At 58.0% G+C, this 25,877-nt stretch overlaps 1 protein-coding gene, 1 long non-coding RNA gene and 1 gene segment (V, D, J or C); all 3 read left to right on the top strand.

Moving 5' to 3' along the window:
- Window positions 1–6,591: 6,591 nt before the first annotated feature.
- LOC129013259 (uncharacterized) lies at window positions 6,592–7,820 on the top strand. The gene is made up of 3 exons (XR_008493816.2): window positions 6,592–6,817; window positions 6,961–7,052; window positions 7,180–7,820. It is a non-coding gene; the product is annotated as an uncharacterized LOC129013259 (long non-coding RNA).
- A 2,912-nt stretch (window positions 7,821–10,732) lies between these two features.
- LOC129013240 (immunoglobulin heavy constant gamma 1-like) lies at window positions 10,733–16,427 on the top strand. The segment is given in 5 exon segments: window positions 10,733–10,842; window positions 14,696–14,989; window positions 15,382–15,426; window positions 15,545–15,874; window positions 15,972–16,427. Coding segments are annotated over 5 exon segments (1,002 nt in total).
- Window positions 16,428–16,751: 324 nt separating this feature from the next.
- Window positions 16,752–19,768, top strand: LOC134738095 (inverted formin-2-like). Its single transcript, XM_063651288.1, has 3 exons — window positions 16,752–16,768; window positions 17,584–17,714; window positions 19,114–19,768. Exons 1-3 carry the CDS (start codon window positions 16,752–16,754, stop codon window positions 19,563–19,565), a joined length of 600 nt encoding a protein of 199 aa, XP_063507358.1. The 3' UTR covers window positions 19,566–19,768.
- The last annotated feature ends 6,109 nt before the right edge of the window (window positions 19,769–25,877 follow it).

The raw sequence follows: 25,877 nt of genomic DNA, 5'->3' as shown, positions 1-25,877 counted from the left end.
GACTTAAAGGAAAATATGGTTATCATGACTGACTAGATGAGGTATCTCCATAAAAAACTGAAAATAGTTACAAGAACTGAATGAAAATTCTAGAACTAAAAGCATGATTCTGAAATGAAAAACATCATTTGACCAGGCCCAGTGGCTCATGCCTGTAATCCTAGCACTTTGGGAGGCCAACAAGGAAGGATCACTTGATCTCAGGAGTTTGAGACCAGCCTGGGCAACATGATGATACCCCATCTCTATTTTATTAAAAAAGAAAAGACAGAGAAAAACATTACCCAAGTTTAATAACAGATTGGAGAAGACTTAAGAAGGAACTGAAAACTTAAAGATGCATCAATAGAATATATCAATTCTTTTTAATCCAATCCAAAGAAGACAGAGAAAAATACTAAAAAATGAAAAGAGACTCATCCTGCTGGACAAGGCAAAGGATTCTAAAACATGTGAAACTGGAGTCCAGAGGGGGATGTAATACTTCCATGGGAAAGGTCAACCCTAAGCTATATGCAAATGTACCTGCATAGGCTGCTGTGGTGGGCTGATGGCATCTCCCTGGCCAAATGTATGCCCACCTGGAACCTCAGAATGTGACCTTATTTGGAAATAGGGTCTTTACAAATTAGGTTAAGGACTTGAGATGATATCATTCTAAATTTTGGATGGATCCCAAGTCCAAGGACTGGTGTCCTCATAAGAGGAGAGGACACAGATACACATGGAGGTAAGCCATATGATGACAAAGGAGAAGATGAGGGGTATGTCAGGAGCCACCTGTGTTTGTCCATTTGCATTACTATAAAGAAATACCTGAGGCTGAGTGACTTATAAAGGAAAGAGGTTGAATTGGCTCACAGTTCTGCAGGCTGTATAGGAAGCATGGCGCCAGCATCTGCTTCTGGCAAGGACCTCAGGAAACTTACAATCATAGCAGAAGGTGAAGGGAGAGCAGGTATGCCACATGGCAAGAATGGGAGCAAGTGGTTGAGGGGGACTCCAGACTTAAACAACTAGACTCTGTGTGTGAGCTGACTGGGGGAGAATTCACTCATCACTAAGGGGATGATGCTAAATCATTCATGAGGGATCTGCCCCCTTGATCTAATCACCTTCTAGAGGCCCCACCTCCAACACTGGGAATCATATTACAACATGAGATTTGGAGGGGACAAATATATAAACCATATCCTTCCACCCCTGGCCCCCCAAATCTCATGTCCTTCTCATGTCGCAAAATACAATCATGCCTCAACAGTCCCCCAAAGTCTTACCTCATTCCAGAATCAACCCAAATTTCCCAAGTCCCAAGTCTCATCTGAAGATGCGTCCCTTCCACCTATCAGCCTATGAAATCAAAGACAAATTGACTCCCAAAATACAATGAGAGTGCAGACATTGGGGTAAACATTCCCATTCCACAAGAGAGAAGTTGGCAAAAAGAAAGGATCTACATGCCCCATACAGGTCCGAAATCCAACAGGGCGGTTATTAAATCTTAAAGCTCCAAGGTAATCTCCTTTGACTGCATGTCCCATATCCAGGGCACACTGGTGCAGGGGGTGGGCTCCCAAGGCCTTGGACAACTCTACCCCTGTGGCTTTGGAGGATGTGGCCCCTGTGGTTTCTCTCACATGACAGAGTTGAGTGCCTGTGGCTTTTCCAGATTCAGGGTGCAAACTGCCAGTGGATCTACCATTCTGGGGTCTGGAGGACAGTGGCCCCCTTCCCACAGCTCCACTAGGCAGTGCCCTGGTGGGGACATTATATGGGGGTTCAACCCCACATTCTCTCTGGCACTGCTCTAGTAGAGGTTCTCTGTGAGGGCTCCATGCTGGCAGGAGGCTTCTGTCTGGGCACCTGGGCTTTCTCATACATTTCTGAAATCTAGAGGGAAGATGCCAAGCCTCCTTCACTCGTGTATTCTGGGGGCCTACAAGCTTAGCACCAGGTAGAAGTCACCAAAGCTTATAGTGGCTTGCACTCTCCAAAGAAGCACCCTAAGCTATACTTGGGGCCCTTTGAGCCAAGGCTGGAGCCAGAGCAGCCAGGATGTGGAGAGCAGTGTCCCAAGGCTGCACAGGCAGCAGTGGCCATGGGCATGGCCCACAAAACCATCCTTTCCTCCTTGGCCTCTGGGCCTGTGATGGGAAAGACCACCTCAGAGATTTCTGAAATGCCTTCAAGGCCTTCTTCCCTTTGTTCTGGATATGAGCACTTACCTCCCTTTTAGTTATGCTAATCTCTCTAGCAAGTGGCTGCTCCATAGCCTACTTATATTTCTCTCCTGAAAATACCTTTTCTTTTCTACCACATGGCCAGGCTGTGAATTCTCCAAAACTTTTTATGCTCTGCTTCCCGTTGTTGATGAAAAAAGCCAGATTCTATAAAACACTTGACGAGATTGATTCTGAGCCAAATGTGAGAGCCATGAACCGTGGCACAGCCTCAAAAGGTCCTGAGAACACGTGTGCAAGGTGGTTGGGTTGTGGATTGGTTTTATGTTTTAGAAAGACATGGGACATCAATCAATATATGTAAAGTATACATTGGTTCGGTTTGGAATGGCAGGACAATTCAAAGTGGGGAATTCCAAATCATAGGTGGATTTGAAGATTTTGATTGGCAATTGGCTGAAAAAGTTAAATTATCTAAAAAGTTGAAGCCAGCAAAAAGCAATGCTTAAGATAAAGTGAGTTGTGGAAGCTGAGGTTCTTGTTATGTAGATGAAGCCTCCAGGTTCCAGAGAGAAGAGATGGTCAATGTCTCTTATCAGAACCTCAAAGGTGCCAGACTCTTGGATAAATCTCTCCTGAATCAGGAAGAGACCTGGAAAGGGAAAAAGATTCTCTACAGAATATAAATTTCCTCCACAAGAGACGACTTTGCAGGGCCATTCCAAAATGTGTCAGAGAAACATATTCTGGGATAAAATAATTTCCTTCCATGCCAGCCACCTGTCATGTGATGCTATACCAGAGTCAGGTTGGAATTTCATACCTTATTGCTACAAAGAGTCAGCTTTGTCAGTCTTCAGCTCCCTGTTTTAATGTTAACACTGGTCAGCTGAGCCTAAACTCCAACAGGGAGAGGGTAGAGTGAGGGACCCCAAACCACCCTCCCCTGCCTGTCATGGTCTGAACTGGTTTTCCAGGTTTCTTTGGAATCCCCTCGGATTCGCATTTTATTTTTTCATTTAAACCTTTTAAATATAAGTTCCAACTTTAAGTCATTTCTTTGCTCCCATATCTTACCATCGACTGTAAGAAGCAACCAGGTCACATCTTAGAAATCTCTGCTTAGAAATGTCTTCCACAGATGCCCTAAGTCATCACTCTTAAGGTCAAACTTCCACAGATCCCTAGGGCATGAACACAATGCAGCCAAGTTGTTTCTTAGGATTTAACAAGGGTGACCTTTACTCCAGTTCCCAATAAGTTCCTCGTTTCCATCTGAGATTTCACCAGCCTGGCTTTCACAGTCCATATGTCTATCAGCATTTTGGTGACAACCATTTAATCAGTCTCTAAGAAATTCCAAACTTTCCCTCATCTTCCTGTCTTCTTCTGAGTCCTCCAAATTCTTCTAACTTCTCTGCCTGTTACCTAATTCCAAAGCTGCTTCCACATTTTCAGGTATCTTTATAGCAATGGCCCACTCCTCAATACCAATTTTCTATGTTAGTTTGTGTTACTAGAAAAAAAAATACATCAGGCTAGTAATTTATAAAGAAAAGAGGTTTAGGTGGGGCACTGTGCCTCATAACTGTAATCCTAGCATTTTGGGAGGCAGAGGCAGGAGGATAACTTGAGCTCAGAAATTTGAGACCAGCCTGGGCAACATAGTGAGAACTTGTCTTGAAAAGACAAGAAGAAGGGAAGGGCGGGGCAGGGCGGAAGGGCAGAAGGGCAGGGCAGGACAGAAGGGAAGGGAAGGAAAGGCAGAAGAGAAGGAAGGAAGGGAGGTTTAATTAGCTCATATTTCTGCAGGCCATTCCGGAAACATGTCCCTGGCATCTGCTTCTGGTGAGGCCTCAGGGAGATTGCAATCACGGCAGAAGGTGAAGGGGAAGCAGGAATGTCACATGGCAAGAGGGAGCAAGAGAAGAGAAGTGGCACATCCCAGACTTTTAAACAACCAGCTGTCACATGGACTAACTGAGGGAGAACTCACTCATCACCTGGGGGATGGTGCTAAACCATTCATGAGCGGTCCAGCCCCATGATCTAATAACCTCCCTCCAGGCCCCACCTCCAACACTGGGATTAACATCTCAACATCAAATGTGGAGGGACACACCCAAACCATTTCACCACAGGAGGCTGGAAGAGGTGGAGGGTCCTCCCCTGGAGCACTCAGAGTCAGCCACCAACACCTTGATCTCAGATTCCTGACTTCCAGAACTCTGAAAAAATTTTTGTTGTTTTAAGCCACATTTGTGATATTTTGTTATGGCAGCCACAGCACGGATATAGCTGGTAACAGAGTTCTTTAGCCTCCAAAATACAAGCCTGGGGTAAATAACTATTGAATTTGGCCACATGGAAATCAGGAAGAATGTAATAAGCATCATCGATGGACGGGATGACACGGGAGATCGTGGCAAGTTTAAAGCTAATTGGAATTTGGCGACCAAAAAATCCTGTCTTGCAAATTGCCAGGAAATTGCCAAGAAAACCTTTGGAAAACATGGTTAAAGATGGAGAAACCCGGATGACTCCCTGGTTTCTAAAGAGGTGCTTAGGCACTTAAGTGAGACTGACGAGACTTCACACTGTACCCTTCAGAAGGGCGGACACTCACGAGATCGTCAACCGCGGCTCCCTGGCTGGGAGGCAGACACAGAGCTGGAGGCGGTGGCCACAAACTAGGATGGCAGAGAGGCGTCAGCATCGGGACTTGTGGGAGGCCCTGGGAAGGAACAGGCAGCGGTGGGGCCTGGACAGCCCTGGGGAAAGGAAGTTACTTGGAGGAGACCAGGGCCTTGCATTTGGGCCAAAACCAAGGACAAGACATCAGCTGGTCCCAGGGAACTCTGGAGCCCACCACACCACCATGGGTGCAGGGGCCTGACAACCCAACAGAGGGCTATGGGCACTGGGCACCAGCCGGTGGGGAGTCTGAAGGCTGCTGCCCAGCCACACATGTCCTGGTACTGAACAAAGGGTTCAAGAGGCACCTGGAGCCCCGCCCTCCTCAGAGCAGCCTCTTAGCCTCAGCTGGTATTGGCCCCTGGTCACCCCACATGCCCTGACAGTGGGGCCTGGCCTCAGAAAGGGGCCTCTCCATTTATATTTTCTACCTGATCCTTGACACAGTGCTAACACCAAAGACCAAACCCTAATCTTGGTTCACATACTCTGCAAAGAAATGACTAAGACAAGTTCTTCCGGAGGTCAGTTTTAGAACATGTGTATTCTAAGTTAATTCTGACTTATCTCTGTGCACCAAGAAAACTATCTGCACATCTGTAGTAAAATGTGAAGGTGACTTCATTTTGTTTGTACACTAAACTTTTAAGAAATATCTCACTTTTTAAAACTTGGTTTTGTGTTTTGTATGCTTATAATATTTTCCATAATAGATCATTTTAATGATGAAGTCTGAATCTTCTGACAGAATGCAGATCAATGGATTCCTAGCCATCAGGGAGGTGCTGATTGCAAAGGGGCCTGGTGGAATTTTGGAGACATTCTACATCTTCTTGCAACTGTTCGTCTGGATTATGGTGGTGGTTGCATGACTGTGCATTTGTTGAAACTCACATGTAACAGGATGGATTATACTGAATGTAAACTACACTTGAGTAAATATGACTTTTAAAACTTTAAAAATTTGGGGGGTGGTTCACTGCCCCGGCTCCAAGCCCCCTGGCCATGCTGCCTGGTCAGCCCACCCCCATCCCTGCCAGCGCTTGCCTCCAGTGTCCCAACAGCCTCCTGAACCCCTGGGCTGCTCTAAACCCTCAGGAGCGCAGCCATGCGGAAACAGTTGGATGGAGATGGGAAGCCCGAGACTCGTGCCACACCACGTCCTCCCGCCCCCACCAGCCACACACAGATGTCAAAGCAGCCCTCTCCTCGCACACGCTGCTCCCACCCACCCTGGCACGGCCATTCCAGGCCTGGGGTAGGAAGGCAGACGCTCCCCCTGCCCCCAGACACAAGCATTCCTGCACACACACCCCAGCACACACACACACTCACATGCACACACTGACACACACGGGTGTGTACAGCTGAGACACAGCCCGTTCCCAGGCAGTCCAGTCCCCATCACTGAGGGAAAGGGGCAGCACTGTGGGGCCACAGGAGGAGCAGCTGGACACAGAGCCGGGCGCTGGCGAAGGCCCAGGCCACTGAGGGAGGCTGCCGGCATGGCTGGGCGTGGGGCCCAAAGAGGGCAGGAGGGGCCGTAGGCACTGTGCCTATTGGGCCTACCTGGGCACACGCTGGGCAGGAGAGGAACAGCCCAGCCCCTCAGACAGGAAGGGGTGGGGGCAGGGGCCATTTCTGGAGGCCAGGGCAGGGCCAGCGCCCCAAGGAAAAGCAGAGCAGGGTGAGAACGGACCTGGGGCTCAGAGCTGAGCAGGCCTGGTGGGCCCCAGCAGGGAGACACAGAGGACTGGGAATCTCAAGGCTGGCAGAGGCCAGAGATGGAACCCCAGCTGGGAAGCCGTCCTCCTTCCTGGAGGCCCACCCTGCCCAGCCCCTGCAGCCCAGCACAGCTTGGGGCATTGGATAGAACCGGGAGAGAGCAGGCCGGGCACTGAGGCCCCTGCCCCAAATGCCCACAGCCTGGGGAAAATGAGCAGGTACATGGGAGGGGCAAGTGGAGCCCCAGGCACACCCACACAGTGCACACAGCCTCACTGAGGCCGGAGGGGCAGGAGGCTCGCCACCCCTGCTGTGGTTTCTCTCCTAATCTCACCCTGGGTTTCTCCCACACTTGATGCAGGTGATATTTCGCTGAGATTGTGGACTAAGAGTTGGTGCTGGAAGGGGTTAGCCATCGTGAAGATGTTGCTATGGGATGCAGGGATTTTGCATGTGAGAAGGACATGATTATGGGGGGAGCGGAGGGAAAACTGTTGTGGGTTAAAATGTGTCCCCTATAAATTCATGTGTTCAAGTCCTAACCCCCAGGACCACAGAACGTGACCGTGTTTGGAAACAGTCTTTGCAGGTGCGATCAAGTTCAGATGAGGTCACCCTGGAGTAGGGCAAGCCTCTGATCCAATATGACTGCTGTCCTCATGAAAAGGGGGAATCTGGGCACAGACAGCACGTGGAGAGAACCGCCTGTGAAGATGGCGCTGCTTCCACAAGCCAAGAGCAGCAGAGACGGCCAGCAATGCCCAGCAGCAAGGAGAGAGCCTGGGACAGAGTCTCCATGACACAGAGGAGCCAGCCCCACCGAGGACTCCATCCCAGATGCCCGGACTCCAGAACCAGGACAGAATAAACGTCTGTTGTTTCATCTGTTGTTTAAGCCACGCAGTCTGGGGTGCTGTGTTGCCAGGGCCTCAGCTAACGATACGAGTGTTGTCCTGAGCTGCCATCCCCACAGGCTGCAGGAGGCCTCCCTGCCCCAGCCCAGCGCAGTCTCCCCAGCCCCCTGGGTATGCCATGGGCAGTGGGGGGCCCCTCACTCCGTCCTCCCCCAGCCTGGGAGGTTGAGCCCATTATGAGCTCCATGTAACCAAGGTGAAGCCAGAGCCAGAGGCTGGGAGCCGATTGGGAGCCTGCGGCTGGAGGATGGATTTCCCCAGGGACCCACACGTGCACCTCCACCTGTCTCCTGGACATTCTCTCTGAGGGCAGGGTTGGTGCCAGCTCAGGGATCCAGCAGGGTCACAAGGGCAGGCCAGGTCCTTGTGGAGAGCACATTTAGTGGGAGGGACATGATTTCCCTTCAAAGTGTCCATTCTAGACGTTTCTCGTTCCATGCTGGACGCTTCCTGTTCCATGCTGGACGCATCCCGTTCCACGCTGGACGCTTCCCGTTCCACGCTGGACGCTTCCCGTTCCACGCTGGACGCTTCCCGTTCCACGCTGGATGCTTCCTGTTCCATTCTGGATGCTTCCTGTTCCATGCTGGATGTTTCCTGTTCCATGCTGGACGTTTCCTGTTCCACTCTGGATGCTTCCTGCTCCATGCTGGATGCTTCCTTTTCCATGCCGGACGTTTCTTGTTCCACTCTGGATGCTTCTGTTACATTCTGGATGCTTCCTGTTACATTCTGGATGCTTCCTGTTCCATGCCGGATGCTTCCTGTTCCACTCTGGATGCTTCCTGTTCCACTCTGGATGCTTCCTGTTACATTCTGGATGCTTCCTGTTCCATGCTGGACGTTTCTTGTTCCACTCTGGATGCTTCCTATTCCACTCTGGATGCTTCCTGTTCCATGCTGGACGTTTCCTGTTCCATGCTGGATGCTTCCTGTTACATCCTGGATGCTTCCTGTTCCATACTGGACGTTTCTTGTTCGACTCTGGATGCTTCCAGTTCCATTCTGGACGCTTCCTGTTCCATGCTGGATGCTTCCTTTTCCATTCCGGATACTTCCTATTCCATTCTGGACACTTCCTGTGTGACACCTCCTCGGGCTTTCTGTCTGCCCAGTCCCTCTGGCCTCATCCCGTCCTCCGCTACCTCCCACCTCCACGTTCGTCCTTGCCCAGCTGCTCCATCTCTCTCGAGCTTCGACCTGGCAAGGTCCCTCCTGATCTCAGTCCAGGCTCCCCCAGCACAGGTAGGAGCCTTGCACCTGCCCTTGGACCTCCCCACCCTGCATGGTGTCAGCATCTCCCGGGCCCCAGGGAGGCCCCATTTCTCTCTCTGCTTGTAGTCTAGTGGCCCTGGAGTCCCACTGCAACTCAGGTGTGCCCCTGACCTCTGAGGAAGCTAAATGCCCTGCCCTCAGACAGGCCATCGCCCCTGCTCAGCCCCAGGGCCCTGCCCCCTACCCCTTCCCCTCACCTACACCACAGGCTCTGGCCAACTCTGCCCAGGCCCTGAATGGGACCCTCTGGCTCCCCTCTGCTGCTACACTTCCATGCACCACCTCCACTCAGTTTCAGTGTGTTCCTCCACCTGTCCCACATCCTCTCGGCCCCCAGGAGCAGAGCTGGTGGCCCTGGCTCCTGGCAGCCCATCTTGTTCCTTCTGGAGCACCAGCCTCAGAGGCCTTCCTGTGCAGGGTCCACTCGGCCAGCCCTGGGACCTTCCTGGTCTCAAGCACATGTTTCCCCTGTAGCCAGACCTGCCCCTGCCTGTGAGCTCAGCCCTGAGCCCTGGAACACCTTCCCTTCTCCATCCCAGCTCGCCCTTGCCAGCTGCTCAGCGGGATGGGCTCACACTCCCCTCCCTGCACCATGAGTGAGAGTCAGCTGGAGAGAGGCCCAGGCAGAAGCAGCCACCAGGGCCCAGTGGGGGCCAGAAGCTTCAGGTGAGAGGCCCAGGTATTGAGAGGCTGAGACCACGGGCAGAATGGTCATAATCGCTGCCAGTCTCAGTCCAGCCCCAGGGACTCAGAGACAGAGAAAAGAGCAGAGCACAAGGTCCGGGCTCCCCACCTTCTCCTGTGAGTATGGAGGAGTATGGGGGCAGCCAGCACCCCCATCCCCACACACCCATGAGGCAGCCTCGGCTCTGTCTGGACTCCCCCTCGCCCTCTGACACAGAAACCACCAGAAGAAAAGGGAACTTCAGGAAGTAAGCGGTGCCGCTGGTTTCAATCCTGTTCTTAGTCTTTGCAGTGTGGAGTTCACACACCTGGGGACCTGGGGGCCGAGCTGTGATTTCCTAGGAAGACAAATAGCGGCTGACGGTGGGGGCGGGGCTGCCCACAAGTATTGCGCCAGAACAGGAAGGGCTGAGTCCCCCACCTCGGTGAGTGGGGTCAGCACAGGGCAGGGGCACAGGCTCGGTAGGAGAAGGACAGAGCCTGGAGGCAGCCGTGGGCGCTCCTGGACCTGAGCTGCTGAACAGGCTGCAAGAGGCTGGGGAGATGCTGGGGCGAGGCCGGCCCCACATGGAGGCCCAAGCGGAGACAGCACGGGGGAGGTGGGCAGCCTTCAGGCACCGATGCCCACCCAGTGTGAGATGACGGGGACCGTGGGCAGGGGCTTCCAAGCCAAAAGGGCAGGACACACCAAAGGCTGACTGAGGCCTCCAGGGCGACCGGGCTGGGAGCACGAGGAACATGACCGGATGCAGCAGAGCCGGCCGTGGGGTGTTGCCAGGATGGGCAGGACTGACCTGAGCTGGGGAGGCAGCAGAACGAGGGAGGAGGAGAGGCCCCAGGTGAACGGAGGGGCTTGTCCAGGCCGGCAGCATCACCGGAGCCCAGGGCAGGGTCAGCAGTGCTGGCTGTGGGGCCCTCCTCTCAGCCAGGACCAAGGACAGCAGGTGAGCCAGGAGCAGAGCAGGGAGGGTGAGTGTGGCAGCAGGACAGGAGGGTGGAAGCCAAGGAGCCCAGAGGCAGAGGCAGGGATGGGGGAGGGACAGGGGCTGGGCTCAGGGCCAGCTGATGGGGCTGGGGCACCTGCTGGTGGGGAGCAGGGCTGTGGTCAGCAGCGGAGAGGAGGGGAGAGCTGTGCTGAGCGCACCGGCGGGAGGAGGGAAGAGTCCAGGGAGGCCCAGAAAGGCCCAGAAAGGCCCAGAGTGCAGCAGGCCTGGGGCGAGGGGAGGGGCTGAGGCTCCATGTGTTCAGGGAGCTGACCCAGCAGAGCAGAGGCCACTGAGGAGCTGAGGTTCCGGAGAGGCTTCCAGAGCAGGAGCAGTGCAGGGACGGGAGGATCCGGGAGCTCATCCAGGAGGGGCACATGGGCAAGGGTAAGGGGCTTTGTTGGGGAGATCTGACTGGAGGCTGGGACTGCTCCACAGCATAGGGAACAAGCCAAGTGCTGCAAAAACGAAAATGAGGCCAGAAAAACAGCCCAAACCTGGACAGAGGGTGCCAGGACAGGCAGGGGGGCAACAGTGGCCTGAGTGACATTGCTGTCCCGGGTTGAGGGAGGGCAGAGTGAGCAGGGGGCAGGCATTGGAGTTCAGGGGACCAGGACCGAGCAGCCACAGGTAAGCAGGGCAGGTGGAGGCAGAAGGAGCAGGCTGCAGCTCCTGGAGCTCAGGGGACCAGGGCAGAGCAGCCTCAGGTGAGCAGGGCAGGTGGGGGCAGAAGGAGCAGGGGGCACCTCCTGGAGCTCAGCAGACCAGGGCAGAGCCACTGAAGATGAACAGGGACCGGTGGGAGGCAGGATGAGCAGGGGGAAGCCCCTGGAGCTCAGGGGACCAGGGCAGAGCAGCCTCAGGTGAGCAGGGGCTGGTGGGCGGCAGGAGGAGTAGGGGGAAGCCTCTGGAGCTCAGGGGACCAGGACAGAGCATCAGAAGGCGAGCATGGCTAGTGGGAGGTGGGCGAGCAGGGGGCATCCCCTGGATCTCAGGGTACCAGGGCAGAGCAGCCGCAGGTGAGCACGGGCTGGTGGGAGGCAGGAGGAACAAGGGGCAGCTCCAGGACTTCAGGGGACCAGGGGAGGGCATCTGAAGGTGAATAGGTTCCGATGGGGGCAGGATGAGCAGGGGGAAGCCCCTGGAGCTCAGGGGACCAGGGCAGAGCAGCCACAGGTGAGCAGGGGCTGGTGATAAGCAGGAAGAGCAGGGGGCAGCTCCTGGAGCTCAGGGAGCCAGGGCAGAGCAGCCGCAGGTGAGCACGGGCTGGTGGGAGGCAGGAGGAACAGGGGGCAGCTCCTGGACTTCAGGGGACCAGGGGAGGGCATCTGAAGGTGAACAGGGGCCGGTGGGGGCAGGATGAGCAGGGGGAAGCTCCTGGAGCTCAGGGAGCCAAGACAGAGCAGCCGCAGGTCAGCAGGGGCTGGTGGGAAGCACAGGGAGCAGGTGGGCAGCCCCTGGAGCTCAGAGCACCAGGGCAGATCATCCACAGGAGAGCAGGGGCTGGTGATAAGCAGGAAGAGCAGGGGGCAGCTCCTGGAGCTCAGAGCACCAGGGCAGAACATCCACAGGAGAGCAGGGGCTGGTAGGAAGCAGGAGGAGCAGGTGGGTAGCTTCTGGAGCTCAGAGCACCAGGGCAGAACAGCCTCAGGTGAGAAGCGGCAGGTAGGAGGCAGAATAAGCAGGGGGCAGCCCCTGGAGCTCAGGGGACCAGGGCAGAGCATCACAACGTCAGCATGGCTGGTGGGAGGTGGGCGAGCAGGGGGCAGCCCCTGGACCTCAGAGAGCCAGGGCAGATCTGCAGGTGAGCAGGCGCAGGTGGGAGGCAGGAGGAGCAGGGGGCAGCTCCTGGAGCTCGGGGGAGCAGGGCAGAGCAGCCACAGGTGAGCAGGGGCTGGTCGGAAGCAGAAAGAGCAGGGGGAAGCCCCTGGAGCTCAGGGGACAGGGGAGAGCAACAGAAGGTGAGCAGGACGGAGGCTCAGCCTCAGGGAGCCAGGGCAGAGCAGCTGAAGGTTAGCAGGGCCAGTGGGAAGCAGGGGGAGAAGGTGGGCAGCCCCTGGAGCTCAGAGAGCCAGGGAAGATCATCCACAGGTGAGCAGAAGCTGGTGGGAAGCAGGAGGAGCAAGGGGCAGGCACTGGAGCTCAGGGGACCAGGGCAGAGCAGTTCCAGGTGAGCAGGCGCCAGTGGGAAGCAGGAGGAGCAGGGGGCAGCACCTGGAGCTCAGGGGACCAGGGCAGAGCTGCCGCAGGTGAGCAGGGGCTGGTCGGAAGCAGGAGGAGCAGGGGGCAGCTCCTGGAGCTCAGGGGACCAGGGCAGAGCCGCTACAGGTGAGCAGGGCCGCTGGGAAGCAGGAGGAGCAAGGAGCAGGCACTGGAGCTCAGGGGACCAGGGCAGAGCAGTTGCAGGTGAGCAGGCGCCAGTGGGAAGCAGGAGGAGCAAGAAGCAGCTCCTGGAGCTCAGAGGACCAGGGCAGAGCTGCCGCAGGTGACAGGGCCGGTGGGAGGCAGAATGAGCAGGGGACGGGCAATAGAGCTCAGGGGACCAGGGCAGAGCAGTCGCAGGTGAGCAGGGCCGGTGGGAGGCAGAATGAGCAGGGGACGGGCACTAGAGCTCAGGGCACGGCAGCCACAGGTGAGCAGGGACGGTGGGAGGCAGCACTCAGCTCCTAGACTTTGGCAGGAGCTGGGTAGTTGCTGGCAGCCCACAGCTGAGGGCTGGTGAAAGCGCAGTGCGGCCTCCTGGTACCAGGAAGGAGGTGTGAGCCCATCCCACTGAGCAGCTGGCAAGGGCGAGCTGGGATGCAGAAGGGGAGGCGTTCCAGGGCTCAGGGCTGAGCTCACAGGCAGGAGCGGGTCTGGCTGCAGGGGGAACCTGTGTGCTTGAGACCAGGAGGGTCCCAGGGCTAGCCCCAGCGGACCCTGGGCAGAAAGGCCTCTGAGGCTGGCACCCCAGAAGGAACAAGATGGGCTGCCAGGAGCCAGGACCACCAGCATAATGAAGCTGAGTGGAGGTGGTGCAGGGCAGCGTAGCAGCAGAGGGGAGCCAGAGGGGCCCATTCTGGGCCTGGGCAGAGTCAGCCAGAGCCTGTGGTGCAGGTGAGGGGAAGGGGTAGTGAGCGGGGCCCTGGGGCTGAGCAGAGGGGATGGCCTGGCTGAGGGCAGGGCACTTAGCTTCCTCAGAGGTCAGGGGCACACCCAGCCTGCAGTGGGACTCCAGGGCCACTGGGCCAGCAGCAGAGAGAAATGGGTCCTCCCTGTGGCCTGGGGGTCCTGGCACCATGCAGGGTGGGGAGGGCCAAGGGCAGGTACAAGGCTACTACCTGTGCTGGGGGGCCTGGGCTGAGCCCAGCAGGGACCTTGCCGGGGGAAGCTCTGGAGAGAGGGAGGAGGTGGGCTCGTGGCCGAGAAGGCCAGGCCAGGGCTGGGAGGGGGAGGGTGTGGTGACTGAGCCTCCAGAAGTAATGCAGGACACTGGGGAGGCAGGGGGCATCCAGGCACTCAGGGCCCTGACCTGGGCTGCTGCACACTGGGGCTAAGGGGAAAGGAGGGGAGAGGATGAAGAGGAGGCTCCCAGGGGGCTATTCGAAGGCAGGTAGTTTCCGGGCCCTGGGGCTGAAGGGCGCTGACCCTATGCAGTGTCTGGACTCTCTGCTGCACAGAAGACAAGGACCCTGGAGGGCAGAGGGCAAGCTATGACCAGGGCGCTGGGCAAGTCAGGCCCACTCACTAGGGGAGGGCCATGCTGGGGCGGCAGGGTCAGGGGCTTCAGGGGGTTCAGGGGACTCACAAGAAGCCATCTGAGAACAGTGTCCACTGGTCAAGCCAGGCACCCAAAAAAGGCTGGAGTGGGATCGATGGGCATGAGCTGTCCCTGAGGTGGCAGCGATGGCCAGAGCTAAGGCCAAGCTAGAGGCCCTGGACTGTGCTGACTTCCAGCAGACACAGCGCTGACTTGGCTGCCGAGCCCCGCCTCCTAGGCTGCAGGGATGCCTGCAGAAGGGCACCACAGGGCCACCGGTCCTGCAAGCTTTCTGGGGCAGCCCGCCCCTGACCTTGGCTTTGGGGCAGGGAGGGGCTAAGGTGAGGCAGGTGGCGCCAGCCAGGTGCACACCCAATGCCCGTGAGCCCAGACACTGGACCCTGCCTGGACCCTCGCAGACAGACAAGAACCGAGGGGCCTCTGCGCCTTGGGCCCAGCTCTGTCCCACACCGCGGTCACACGGCGCCACCTCTCTTGCAGCCTCCACCAAGGGCCCATCGGTCTTCCCCCTGGCGCCCTCCTCCAGGAGCACCTCTGGGGGCACAGCGGCCCTGGGCTGCCTGGTCAAGGACTACTTCCCCGAACCGGTGACCGTGTCGTGGAACTCAGGCGCCCTGACCAGCGGTGTGCACACCTTCCCGGCTGTCCTACAGTCCTCAGGGCTCTACTCCCTCAGCAGCGTGGTGACCGTGCCCTCCAGCAGCTTGGGCACCCAGACCTACATCTGCAACGTAGATCACAAGCCCAGCAACACCAAGGTGGACAAGAAAGTTGGTGAGAGGCCAGCGCAGGGAGGGAGGGTGTCTGCTGGAAGCCAGGCTCAGCCCTGCTGCCTGGACGCATCCCGGCTGTGCAGCCCCAGCCCAGGGCAGCAGGGCAGGCCCCGTCTGTCTCCTCACCCGGAGGCCTCTGCCTGCCCCACTCATGCTCAGGGAGACGGTCTTCTGGCTTTTTCTACCAGACTCTGAGCAGGCACAGGCTGGATGCCCCTACCCCAGGCCCTGTGCACAAAGGGGCAGGTGCTGTGCTCAGACTGGCCAAGAGCCATATCCGGGAGGACCCTGCCCCTGACCTAAGCCCACCCCAAAGGCCAAACTCTCCACTCCCTCAGCTCAGACACCTTCTCTCCTCCCAGATCCCAGTAACTCCCAATCTTCTCTCTGCAGAGCCCAAATCTTGTGACACACCTCGCCCGTGCCCACCGTGCCCAGGTAAGCCAGCCCAGGCCTCGCCCTCCAGCTCAATGGGGGACAGGTGCCCTAGAGTAGCCTGTGTCCAGGGACAGGCCCCAGCCGGGTGCTGACGCGTCTGCCTCCATGTCTTCCTCAGCACCGGAACTCCTGGGGGGACCATCAGTCTTCCTCTTCCCCCCAAAACCCAAGGACACCCTCATGATCTCCCGGACCCCTGAGGTCACGTGCGTGGTGGTGGACGTGAGCCACGAAGACCCTGAGGTCAAGTTCAACTGGTACGTGGACGGCGTGGAGGTGCACAATGCCAAGACAAAGCCGCGGGAGGAGCAGTTCAACAGCACGTACCGTGTGGTCAGCGTCCTCACCGTCGTGCACCAGGACTGGCTGAACGGCAAGGAGTACAAGTGCAAGGTCTCCAACAAAGCCCTCCCAGCCCCCATCGAGAAAACCATCTCCAAAGCCAAAGGTGGGACCCGCGGAGGGCGAGGGCCACATGGACAGAGGCCGGCTCGGCCCACCCTCTGCCCTGAGAGTGACCGCTGTGCCAACCTCTGTCCCTACAGGGCAGCCCCGAGAGCCGCAGGTGTACACCCTGCCCCCATCCCGGGAGGAGCTGACCAAGAACCAGGTCAGCCTGACCTGCCTGGTCAAAGGCTTCTACCCCAGCGACATCGCCGTGGAGTGGGAGAGCGGCGGGCAGCCGGAGAACAACTACAAGACCACGCCTCCCGTGCTGGACTCCGACGGCACCTTCTTCCTCTACAGCAAGCTCACCGTGGACAAGAGCAGGTGGCAGCAGGGGAACGTCTTCTCATGCTCCGTGATGCATGAGGCTCTGCACAACCACTACACGCAGAAGAGCCTCTCCCTGTCTCCGGGTAAATGAGTACGACGGCCGGCAAGCCCCCCCTCCCCGGGCTCTCGGGGTCGCGCGAGGATGCTTGGCACGCACCCCATGTACACACTTCCCGGGTGCTCAGCATGGAAATAAAGCACCCAGCGCTGCCCTGGGCCCCTGAGAGACTGTGATGGTTCTTTCCGTGGGTCAGGCCGAGTCTGAGGCCTGAGTGGCATGAGGGAGGCAGAGCGGGTCCCACTGTCCCCACACTGGCCCAGACTGTGCAGGTGTGCCTGGGCCGCCTAGGGTGGGGCTCAGCCAGGGGTTGCCCTCGGCAGGGTGGGGGCTTTGCCAGCGTGGCCCTCCCTCCAGCAGCAGCTGCCCTGGGCTGAGCCACGAGAAGCCCTAGGAGCCCCTGGGGACAGACACACAGCCCCTGCCTCTGTAGGAGACTGTCCTGTTCTGTGAGCTCCCTGTCCTCAGACCCCCGTACCCACTCGGGAGCATGCCTAGTCCATGTGGGTAGGGACACGCCCTCCCTCACCCATCTAACCCCACGGCACTAACCCCTGGCAGCCCTGTCCAGCCTCGAACCCACATGGGGACACAACCAACTCCGGGGACATGCACTCTCGGGCCCTATGGAGGGACTGGTCCAGATGCCCACACACACTCAGCCCAGACCCGTTAAACAAACCCAGCACTGAGGTTGGCCGGACACACGGCCACCACACACACACGTGCACGCCTCACACACGGACCCTCACCCGGGCGACCTGCACAGCACCGACCAGAGCAAGGTCCTCGCACACGGGAACACTCCTCGGACACAGGCCCCCACGAGCCCCACGCAGCACCTCAAGGCCCACGAGCCGCTCAGCAGCTTCTCCACATGCTGACCAGCTCACACAAACCCAGCCCTCCTCTCACAAGGGTGCCCCTGCAGCCACCACACACACACAGGCCCCCACATACAGGGGAACACACGCCACGTCGCATCCCTGGCTCTGGCCCACTTCCCAATACCGCCCTTCCCTGCAGCTGAGGTCACATGAGGGGTGGGCTTCACATCCTCCTGCCCTCTGGGCCTCAGGGAGGGACACGGGAGACGGGGAGTGGGTCCTGCTGAGGGCCAGGTTGCTATCTAGGGCCGGGTGTCTGGCTGAGCCCCGGGGCCAAAGCTGGTGCCCAGGGTGGGCAGCTGTGGGGAGCTGACCTCAGGACACTGTTGGCCCATCCCGGCCGGGCCCTACATCCTGGGTCCCGCCACAGAGGGAATCACCCCCAGAGGCCCGAGCCCAGCGGGATACAGCACTGACCACCCCCTTCCTGTCCAGAGCTGCAACTGGAGGAGAGCTGTGCGGAGGCGCAGGACGGGGAGCTGGACGGGCTGTGGACGACCATCACCATCTTCATCACACTCTTCCTGCTAAGCGTGTGCTACAGTGCCACCGTCACCTTCTTCAAGGTTGGCCGCACGTTGTCCCCAGCTGTCCTTGACATTGTCCCTCATGCTGTCACACCCTGTCCCTGACACTGTCCCCAGGCTGTCCCCACCTGTCCCTGACGCTCTCCCCCACGATCTCACAAACTGTCCCTGACACTGTCCCCCATGCTGTACCCACCTGTCCAACAGTGTCCCCCAGGCTGTCTCCACATGTCCCCAACACTGTCCCCCATGCTGTCCCCAACACTGTCCCCCACCCTGTCTCCCTTTGTCCCCAACACTGTCCCCCACAGTTTCCACCTGTGTCTGACAGTGTCCCCCACGCTTTCCCCACCTGTCCCTGACACCGTCCCCCACTCTGTCCCCTACAGTCCCTGGCCCTGTCCCCCATGCTATCCCCTGCTGTATGAAACCCTGTCCCACATGCTATCCCCACCTGTCTGTGACAATGTCCCCCACACTGTCCCCACCTGTCCCCAACACTCTACTCCATGTTGTTCTTGCCTGTACCCGACACTTTCCTCCATGCTGTCCCCACCCATCTCCAACACTGTACCCCACGCTGTCCCCACCTGTCCCCAACACTCTCCTCCATGCTGTCCCCACCTGTCCCTGATATTGTCCCCCATGCAGTCCTCACCTGTCCCGGATGCTGCCCCCGGGCTGTACCTACCAGTCCAACACTGTCCCCCATGCTGTCCCCACCTGTCCCTGACACTGTCCCCCATGCTGTCCCCACCTGTCCCCGACACTATCCTCCATGCTGTCCCTCCTGTCCCCACCTGTCCCCTACACTGTTCCCCATGCTGTCCCCACCAGTCCCCAACACTGTCCTCCACGCTGTCCCCGCCTGTCCCCAACACTGTCCCCCATGCTATCCCCCTTATCCCCGACAATGTCCTCACTGTTTGCTCCTGTCCCCTCCTATCCCTGACACTGTCCCCCATGCTGTCCCCACCTGTCCCCCACATGGTCTCCCCCGGTCCCTGACACTGTCCCCCACAATGTCCCCTCCTGTATGCACCACTGTCCCCCGCGCTGTCCCCACCTGTCCCTGATGCTGTCCTCCACTCTGTCCTAACCTCTCCCTGACACTGTCCCCATCTGTCCCCAACACTCTCCTCCATGCTGTCCTCAACTGTCCCCAACACTCTTCCCCACACTGTCTCCACCTGTCCCTGACACTGTCCCCCATGCTCTCCCCACCTCTCCATGACACTGTCCCCCACGCTGTCCCCACCTGTCCCTGACGCTGTCTTCTGTGCTGTCCACATGCTGTTACTGCCCTGGCTCTGCTCTCCATGACCAGGCCTCAGAGCAGGCAGTGGTGAGGACCTGGCACCTGGGTGGACTGAGGGGTGGATAGGGCTCGGGGGCAGGGCTGTGGCCTCGTCACCCCTGTGCTGTGCCTTGCCTACAGGTGAAGTGGATCTTCTCCTCGGTGGTGGACCTGAAGCAGACCATCATCCCCGACTACAGGAACATGATCGGGCAGGGGGCCTAGGGCCACTCTCTGCGGGGTGTCCAGGGCCGCCCAGACCCCACACAGGAGCCGTGGGCCATGCTCAGCCACCACCCAGGCCACACCTGCCCCCTGACCTCACCGCCCTCAACCCCATGGCTCTCTGGCCTCCCGGTCGCCCTCTGACCCCTGACACGCCCCCCTTCCAGACCCTGTGCATAGCAGGTCTACCGCAGACCTCTGCTGCTTGGTGCATGCAGGGCGCTGGGGCCAGGTGTCCCCTCAGCAGGACGTCCCTGCCCTCCGGACCGCCAGGTGCTCACACAAAAGGAGGCAGCGACCGGCATCCCAGGCCCCCACCCAGGCAGGAGCTGGCCCTGGAGCCAACCCCGTCCACGCCAGCCTCCTGAACACAGGCGTGGTTTCCAGATGGTGAGTGGGAGCATCAGCTGCCAAGGTAGGGAAGCCACAGCACCACCAGGCCCTGCTGGGGAGGCTTCGGAGAGCTGCGAAGGCTCACTCAGACGGCCTTCCTCCCAGCCCGCAGCCAGCCAGCCTCCATTCCGGGCACTCCCGTGAACTCCTGACGAGAGGAATGAGGTTGTTCTGATTTCAAGCAAAGAACGCTGCTCTCTGGCTCCTTGGAACAGAGTCTCGGTGCCCGCACCACCCCTTGGCTGCCTGCCCACACTGCTGGATTCTCGGGTGGAACTCCACCTGCAGGGACAGCCAGCCCCAGAGTCTGCACTGGGGAGAGAAGGGGCCAGGCCCAGGACACTGCCACCTCCCACCCACTCCAGTCCACCGAGATCACTCGGAGAAGAGCCTGGGCCATGTGGCCACTGCAGGAGCCCCACAGTGCAAGGGTGAGGATAGCCCAAGGAAGGGGTGGGCATGTGCCCAGACAGGCCTCCCACAGAAGGCTGGTGACCAGGTCCCAGGCAGACAAGACTCAGCCTTGGTGGGGCCTAAGAACAGAGGAGGCCCTGGAGCATTGGGGAGAGAGGTGGAGGGACACCAGGAGAGCCAGGAGCCTGGACACAGCCAGAACTCATCACAGAGGCTGGCGTCCAGCCCCAGGTCACGTGCAGCAGGAACAAGCAGCCACTCTGGGGGCACCGGGTGGAGAGGCAAGACGACAAAGAGGGTGCCCGTGTTCTTGCAAAAGCGGGGCTGCTGGCCACGAGTGCTGGACAGAGACCCCCACGCTCTGCTGCCCCCATCACGCCGTTCCGTGAATGTCACACACAATCCGCAGACAGGAAAGGAGGCTCGAGCGGGAGTGCGGCAAGCGCCTGCCTCGGCCGTCAGGGAGGACTCCCGGGCTCACTCGAAGGAGGTGCCACCATTTCAGCTTTGGTAGCTTTTCTTCTTCTTTTAAATTTTCTAAAGCTCATTAATTGTCCTTGATATTTCTCTTTTTGATGACAATAAAATATCCTTTTTAAGTCTTGTACTTCGTGATGGGAGCCGCCTTCCTGTGTCCACGCGTCTCCTCCCCCCGGTGGGAAGCACAGTCAGGAGGAGGCTGGTCGAGCTGCACCTCGGGGGCTCCCTGCACACGCCCCCCGCCTCCTGCAGCCACACGCATTGCCCAAGCGGCCCTCCCTGGCCCCTGTCGCTACATGGACCCCAGGGGCTTCTCCTCTTTTCTACATGGATGCAGTTTCTCTTCCTGCTGGGCACGGTGCTGCCTGCCGGGGTCATTCTGCAGGGGACAGGGCCTCCAGGGAAAGCTGGGTCGAGGCTGGGAGCTGGCTCAGGCTGGCCAGGCAGAGCCACAAGGAGGACCTTCCAGAACCAATCATGGTTTGAAGCGAGAGGTGGGTGTCAGATCTGTGTGCGTCAGCTCAGGACCACAGCGCGGCGGCTCACAGAGCAGACGTGGATCCTCCCAGGCCTAGAGACCAGGAATCTGAGATCAGAGTGCGGGCAGGGCTGGTTTCTCTCAAGCCCTCTCTCCTTGGCTTGTAGACACCGTCTCCTCCCTGGTGGTCACATGGCCATCCCTCTGTGTGTCCGTGTCCTAAGCTTCTCTTCTTAGAAGAACACATCGGATTAGATTAGTGACCTCATATGAACTTAATGACTTCTGTAAAGACCCCATCTCCAAACACACTCACATTGTGAGGCCAGCGATTAAGACTTCAATATAGGAATTTGTAGGGGCCACAATTTAACCCATCACAGTCCATACTCTGGCCCCCCAAAATTCATGTTCTTCTCACATGCAAAATACATTCATCCTGTCTCAGCATCCCCCTGGGCACTAGGTCATGTCGCAAGGACGGATTTTCCACACAAATAACTGTTGCAACAGAAGAAAGAGTCCGGCATGACCTGGACTCACCTTCATCTGTGCGGAGGCCACAGCCTTGTAAAGGGAGGTGGCAGGGGGAGCAGGGAGGGGGCTCGGGGCTCAGTCGTCGGGGAAGGGAAAAGTTGCCCAGTGCTGGTCAGCGTCCCCGGGATGGGGCCTGCTGTGTCCTTGCTGGCCACTGTTGAGGTCAGGATTCCGTCCTCCCAGAGCCTGGAGACACAGGCCCCATCCTTACCAGTGGGGACACTTCAGGGAGCAGCTCTCAAGTCTTGAGAAAGACCCTCCTGGGTCACAGAAAATGCACAGACATTGGGAACGGACAGAAGGACGTGTGGTTGCAGCCCTTTCAGCAGATACCCTGAGAAAGCGAGGTTGGGGTTGGTCCAAACGGTCAGTTCTGCTGCGCGGAGCTTTCTCATACAGGTGTTGATGGGTCAGGGGTCGGCCTAGGGGTGTGGCCAGAAGCTGTTAGAAACTGTTAATGTCTGCTCACGTCTTTACAAGCCAAGGTTGAGGCCGAGTGGAGAGGCTCCAAGGAGCCTGGCTGGAACTCAGCAAGGACAGGGTCTTGTTACTGCGGTGGCCGGGCTGGGAAATGCCATCGGAGCTGCCTGTGGCAGGAGAGAGACCATCTCACCCAGGAAAGAGGAGTGGTTGGTTTCATTCGTGTGGCATCGAGCAGCAGGAGCTACACCAAACACAGAGTTGGGGATGAAATCCCCAGACTCCAGGCCCTGCCGTGCCGTGAGAGGGCTCGCCGCTGGAGGGTGGGCTCCAGGGGGCCTGGCCTGAACTGGGTGCTGAAGCCCAGCCCTTTAACTCTCAGGACACGCTGCTGCAGCCCCGCGGAGGGTGAGGGAGACAGCACCTGGGGTGCAGGGCGGGCAGCTGCTGCATCACCAGCTCTATCCCAAGCCCAAGGATGGCGTCCCAGAGATGCAGGAGATCTTTGTCCTGAGGAGGTTCCAGCCTTCAGGGACCCTGCTGGACAGGTCTCCACCCTCTGCCCTTCAAGGGGCCCTACAGGCCTCTGGGTGCTCTGGTGGGGTGGGCTCCAGTCCACTGTCTGAGGATGGACGGCCTGGCCAGGATAAGGAAAGGAAATCCAGGGCAGTGCTGGGCTCCGGATCATTCCATGCACTGAGCAGGCTGATTTGGGAAGAAGCAGATGCTCCCTGCAGCTCCTGCCCCCTGCAGGGCCTGGCGCCTGGACCAGGTCCCCCCTGGGGAAATTGGGCCCCTCCTGAGCCACCCGGGGCCCACCGCTCCCCCTTTCCACCTGGGACCAAGCATCCTCCAGACTGCCAGACCTCCTGCAGGAACACCATGCCCAGCCCCAGGACCCTCCCTCAACTCTCCAGCAAGGCTGCCCCTGCACACCCCCCAGCAGTCCGTGCTGTGACGTAACATGACATGGTGTGATGTGGTGTGATGTCCTATGACAGTGTGACATCCCTGGCGTGATGTGGTGTTGAACTACATGGTTGGACATAGTGTGATGTGGTGTGACAGAGTGTGACATCCCTGGTGTGATGGGTATGACGTCTCTGGCATGATGGGGTATAACATGAAATTATGTGGTATGGTGTGATATGTGATGTGATGGAACAGGGTGTGACATCCCTGGTGTGATGTGGTGTGATGAAGTGTAACAGGCTGTGACACAGTGTGATGTGGCGTGGTGTGACATGTGACGTGGTGTGATGGAGTGTGACATCCCTGGTGTGATGGGGTATGATGTGGTGTGATGTGGTGTGACATACTGTGATGTGGCGTAACATCCCTGGGGTGATGGGGTATGATGTCGTTTGACGGGTGTGATGTAATGTGATGTGGTGGGATGGGGTGCGATTAGGTGTGACATGATGTGACGTGTGATGTGCTGTGACAGGGTGTCATATCCTTGGTGTGATGTGATGCAGTGTGACATGGTGTGACGTGGCATGATGGGGTGTGACCCGGTACGACATCCCCAGTGTGATGAGGAGTTAGTGGTGTGATGTGGTGTGACATCCCTAGTGTGACATAGTGTGATGTGGTGTGATGACGGGGGCCTGGCCCTCCACAGAAATACCTGATGGGTATTTCTCATCAGGTGGAAACAAGAGACTGAGAAAAGAAATAAGACACAGAGACAAAGTGCAGAGAAAGAACAGTGGGCCCAGGGGACTGGCACACTCAGCATACCAAGGACCTGCACCGGCTCTGGTCTCCGGGTTCCCTCAGTTTTTCTTGATGACTATTTTCACTATCTCCATACGGAGAGTGCAGCAGGAGAACAGGGTGAACAGGGTGATGATGGGGAGAAGGTCAGCAGGAAAACGTGAGTAAAGGAATCTGTCATAAATAAGTTCCAGGGAAGGTACTGAACTGGGATGTGCACGTAGACTAGATTTATGTTTCTCTTTACCCAAACATCTCAGTGTAGTGAAGAGTAACAGAGCAGTATCACCGCTAGTATATCTTGTCTCCGGCCACAGGGCGGTTTTCTCCTATCTCAGAATAGAAGGAATGGTCGGCTTTACACCAAGACATTCCATTCCCAGGGACATGCGGGAAACAGAGGCCTTCCTCTTATCTCAACCGTAAAGAGGCCTTCCTCTTTTACGAATCCTCCTCAGCACAGACCCTTTACAGGTGTCAGGCTGGGGGACAGTCAGGTCTTTCCCTTCCCGTGAGGCCGTATCTCAGGCTGTCTCAGTGAGGAGAAACCTTGGACAATACCCAGGCTTTCTCTGGCAGAGGTCCCTTCGGCTTTCCGCAGTGTGTTTTGTGCCTGGTTAACAGAAAATGGAGGATGGCGATGACTTTTACCAAGCACACTGTCTGCAAACATGTTGTCAACAAGGCACATCCGGCGCAGCCCTAGATCTCTTCAACCTTGATTTAATACAGCACATGTTTCTGTGAGCACAGGGTTGGGGCTAAAGTTACAGGTTAACAGCATCTCAAAGCAGAACAATTTTTCTTTGTACAGATCAAAATGGAGTTTCTTACGTCTTCCTTTTCTACATAGACACAGTAACAGTCTGATCTCTTTCTTTTCCCCACAGTGTGACATGGTGTGACATTCCTGGTGCGACTCCTGTGCTGTGACATTTGTGGTCACGCCAGGATACACAGGTCCCTGTGGCCAAGGGAAGGGGGAGAATGGAACCATCTGAGCATGTTGACCTGGAGGAACTGGTGGCCCTTGAGTCCACGAAGCCCACCCTGCCAGGTGCCCCTGCCCCACGTGACCCAAGTGGGCTTGCAGAGCAGCAAGCAGGACTCTGGTTAGACAGGAAGAAGGACCTGCCACCACGTGGCCTTGTGAGGAGACACAGAGCAAGGCTGTGACCTCAGTGTCCACCCAGCACAGGGTGCTGCTGAAGCCCCTCCTGTCCTCTCAGCAGGGGTCCCAGAGCAAGGCTGAAGAGAGGGGCAGAGGGAGGATGCTGGGGAGGCAGGGGTGAGGGGAGTGAGAGCCCAGGTTTCAGCTGAGCCCCTGCACAGGGAAGGAGCCTAGCCGAACACCCATCTCCCCACACACTCCCAACCCTGCCTCTGCCCGACCACCTCCCAGAGGGCACCTCGAACCCTCTGCTACCCACACTCAGCAAGGGGTGTGGTGTCCCCACCGAGCCCAGCCACTGAGGCCCGTTACAGCCATGCCTGGGCCCACCACGCCCATGGCCAAGCTCCCTGCTCACAGGGCAGGGCAGCGCCAGGCCTGGAGGAGACAGAACATCAGTCCCATGGCCAAGCTCCCTGCTCACAGGGCAGGACAGGGCCAGGCCTGGAGGAGACAGAACATCAGTCCCATGGCCAAGCTCCCTGCTCACAGGGCAGGACAGGGCCAGGCCTGCAGGAGACAGAATATCAGTCCCATGGCCAAGCTCTCTGCTCACACGGCAGGGCCGGGCCAGGCCTGGAGGAGACAGAACATCAGTCCCATGGCCAAGCTCTCTGCTCACACGGCAGGACAGGGCCAGGCCTGCAGGAGACAGAACATCAGTCCCATGGCCAAGCTCTCTGCTCACACGGCAGGGCCGGGCCTGGAGGAGACAGAACGCACAGTCTGGCATGGTACTCAGGCTGCACATGCCTGCCACGCATGGGGGCCCACGCGACAATGCCTGCCACTCATGGGGGCCACGTGACACACACATATACACATGAGCCTCGCAGGCACACGAATGCTTGCAACCCCAGCACCCACCCAGCGCACTCATGCACGGGCTCCCCAGGTGGGTCACAGCCTCACGCCTTGAGCTACTCCATGTCCCAGGCCCTTCACCCACGTTCCCGTCCCCGGTGCTAGCTGTTGAGCCACACCGTCTTCTCTGTGGATCCCTCCCAGCCCACTCAGCACAACGGACATGCTCTCTCCCATCCAGAGACTGCACCGGCCTCTTCCCCT

Source organism: Pongo pygmaeus, chromosome 15, assembly GCF_028885625.2.
Source record: "Pongo pygmaeus isolate AG05252 chromosome 15, NHGRI_mPonPyg2-v2.0_pri, whole genome shotgun sequence".
Classification (NCBI taxonomy): Eukaryota; Metazoa; Chordata; class Mammalia; order Primates; family Hominidae; genus Pongo; species Pongo pygmaeus.
The sequence above is the reverse complement of the archived record's forward strand: the minus strand, read 5'-3'. Positions and strand labels throughout refer to the sequence as shown.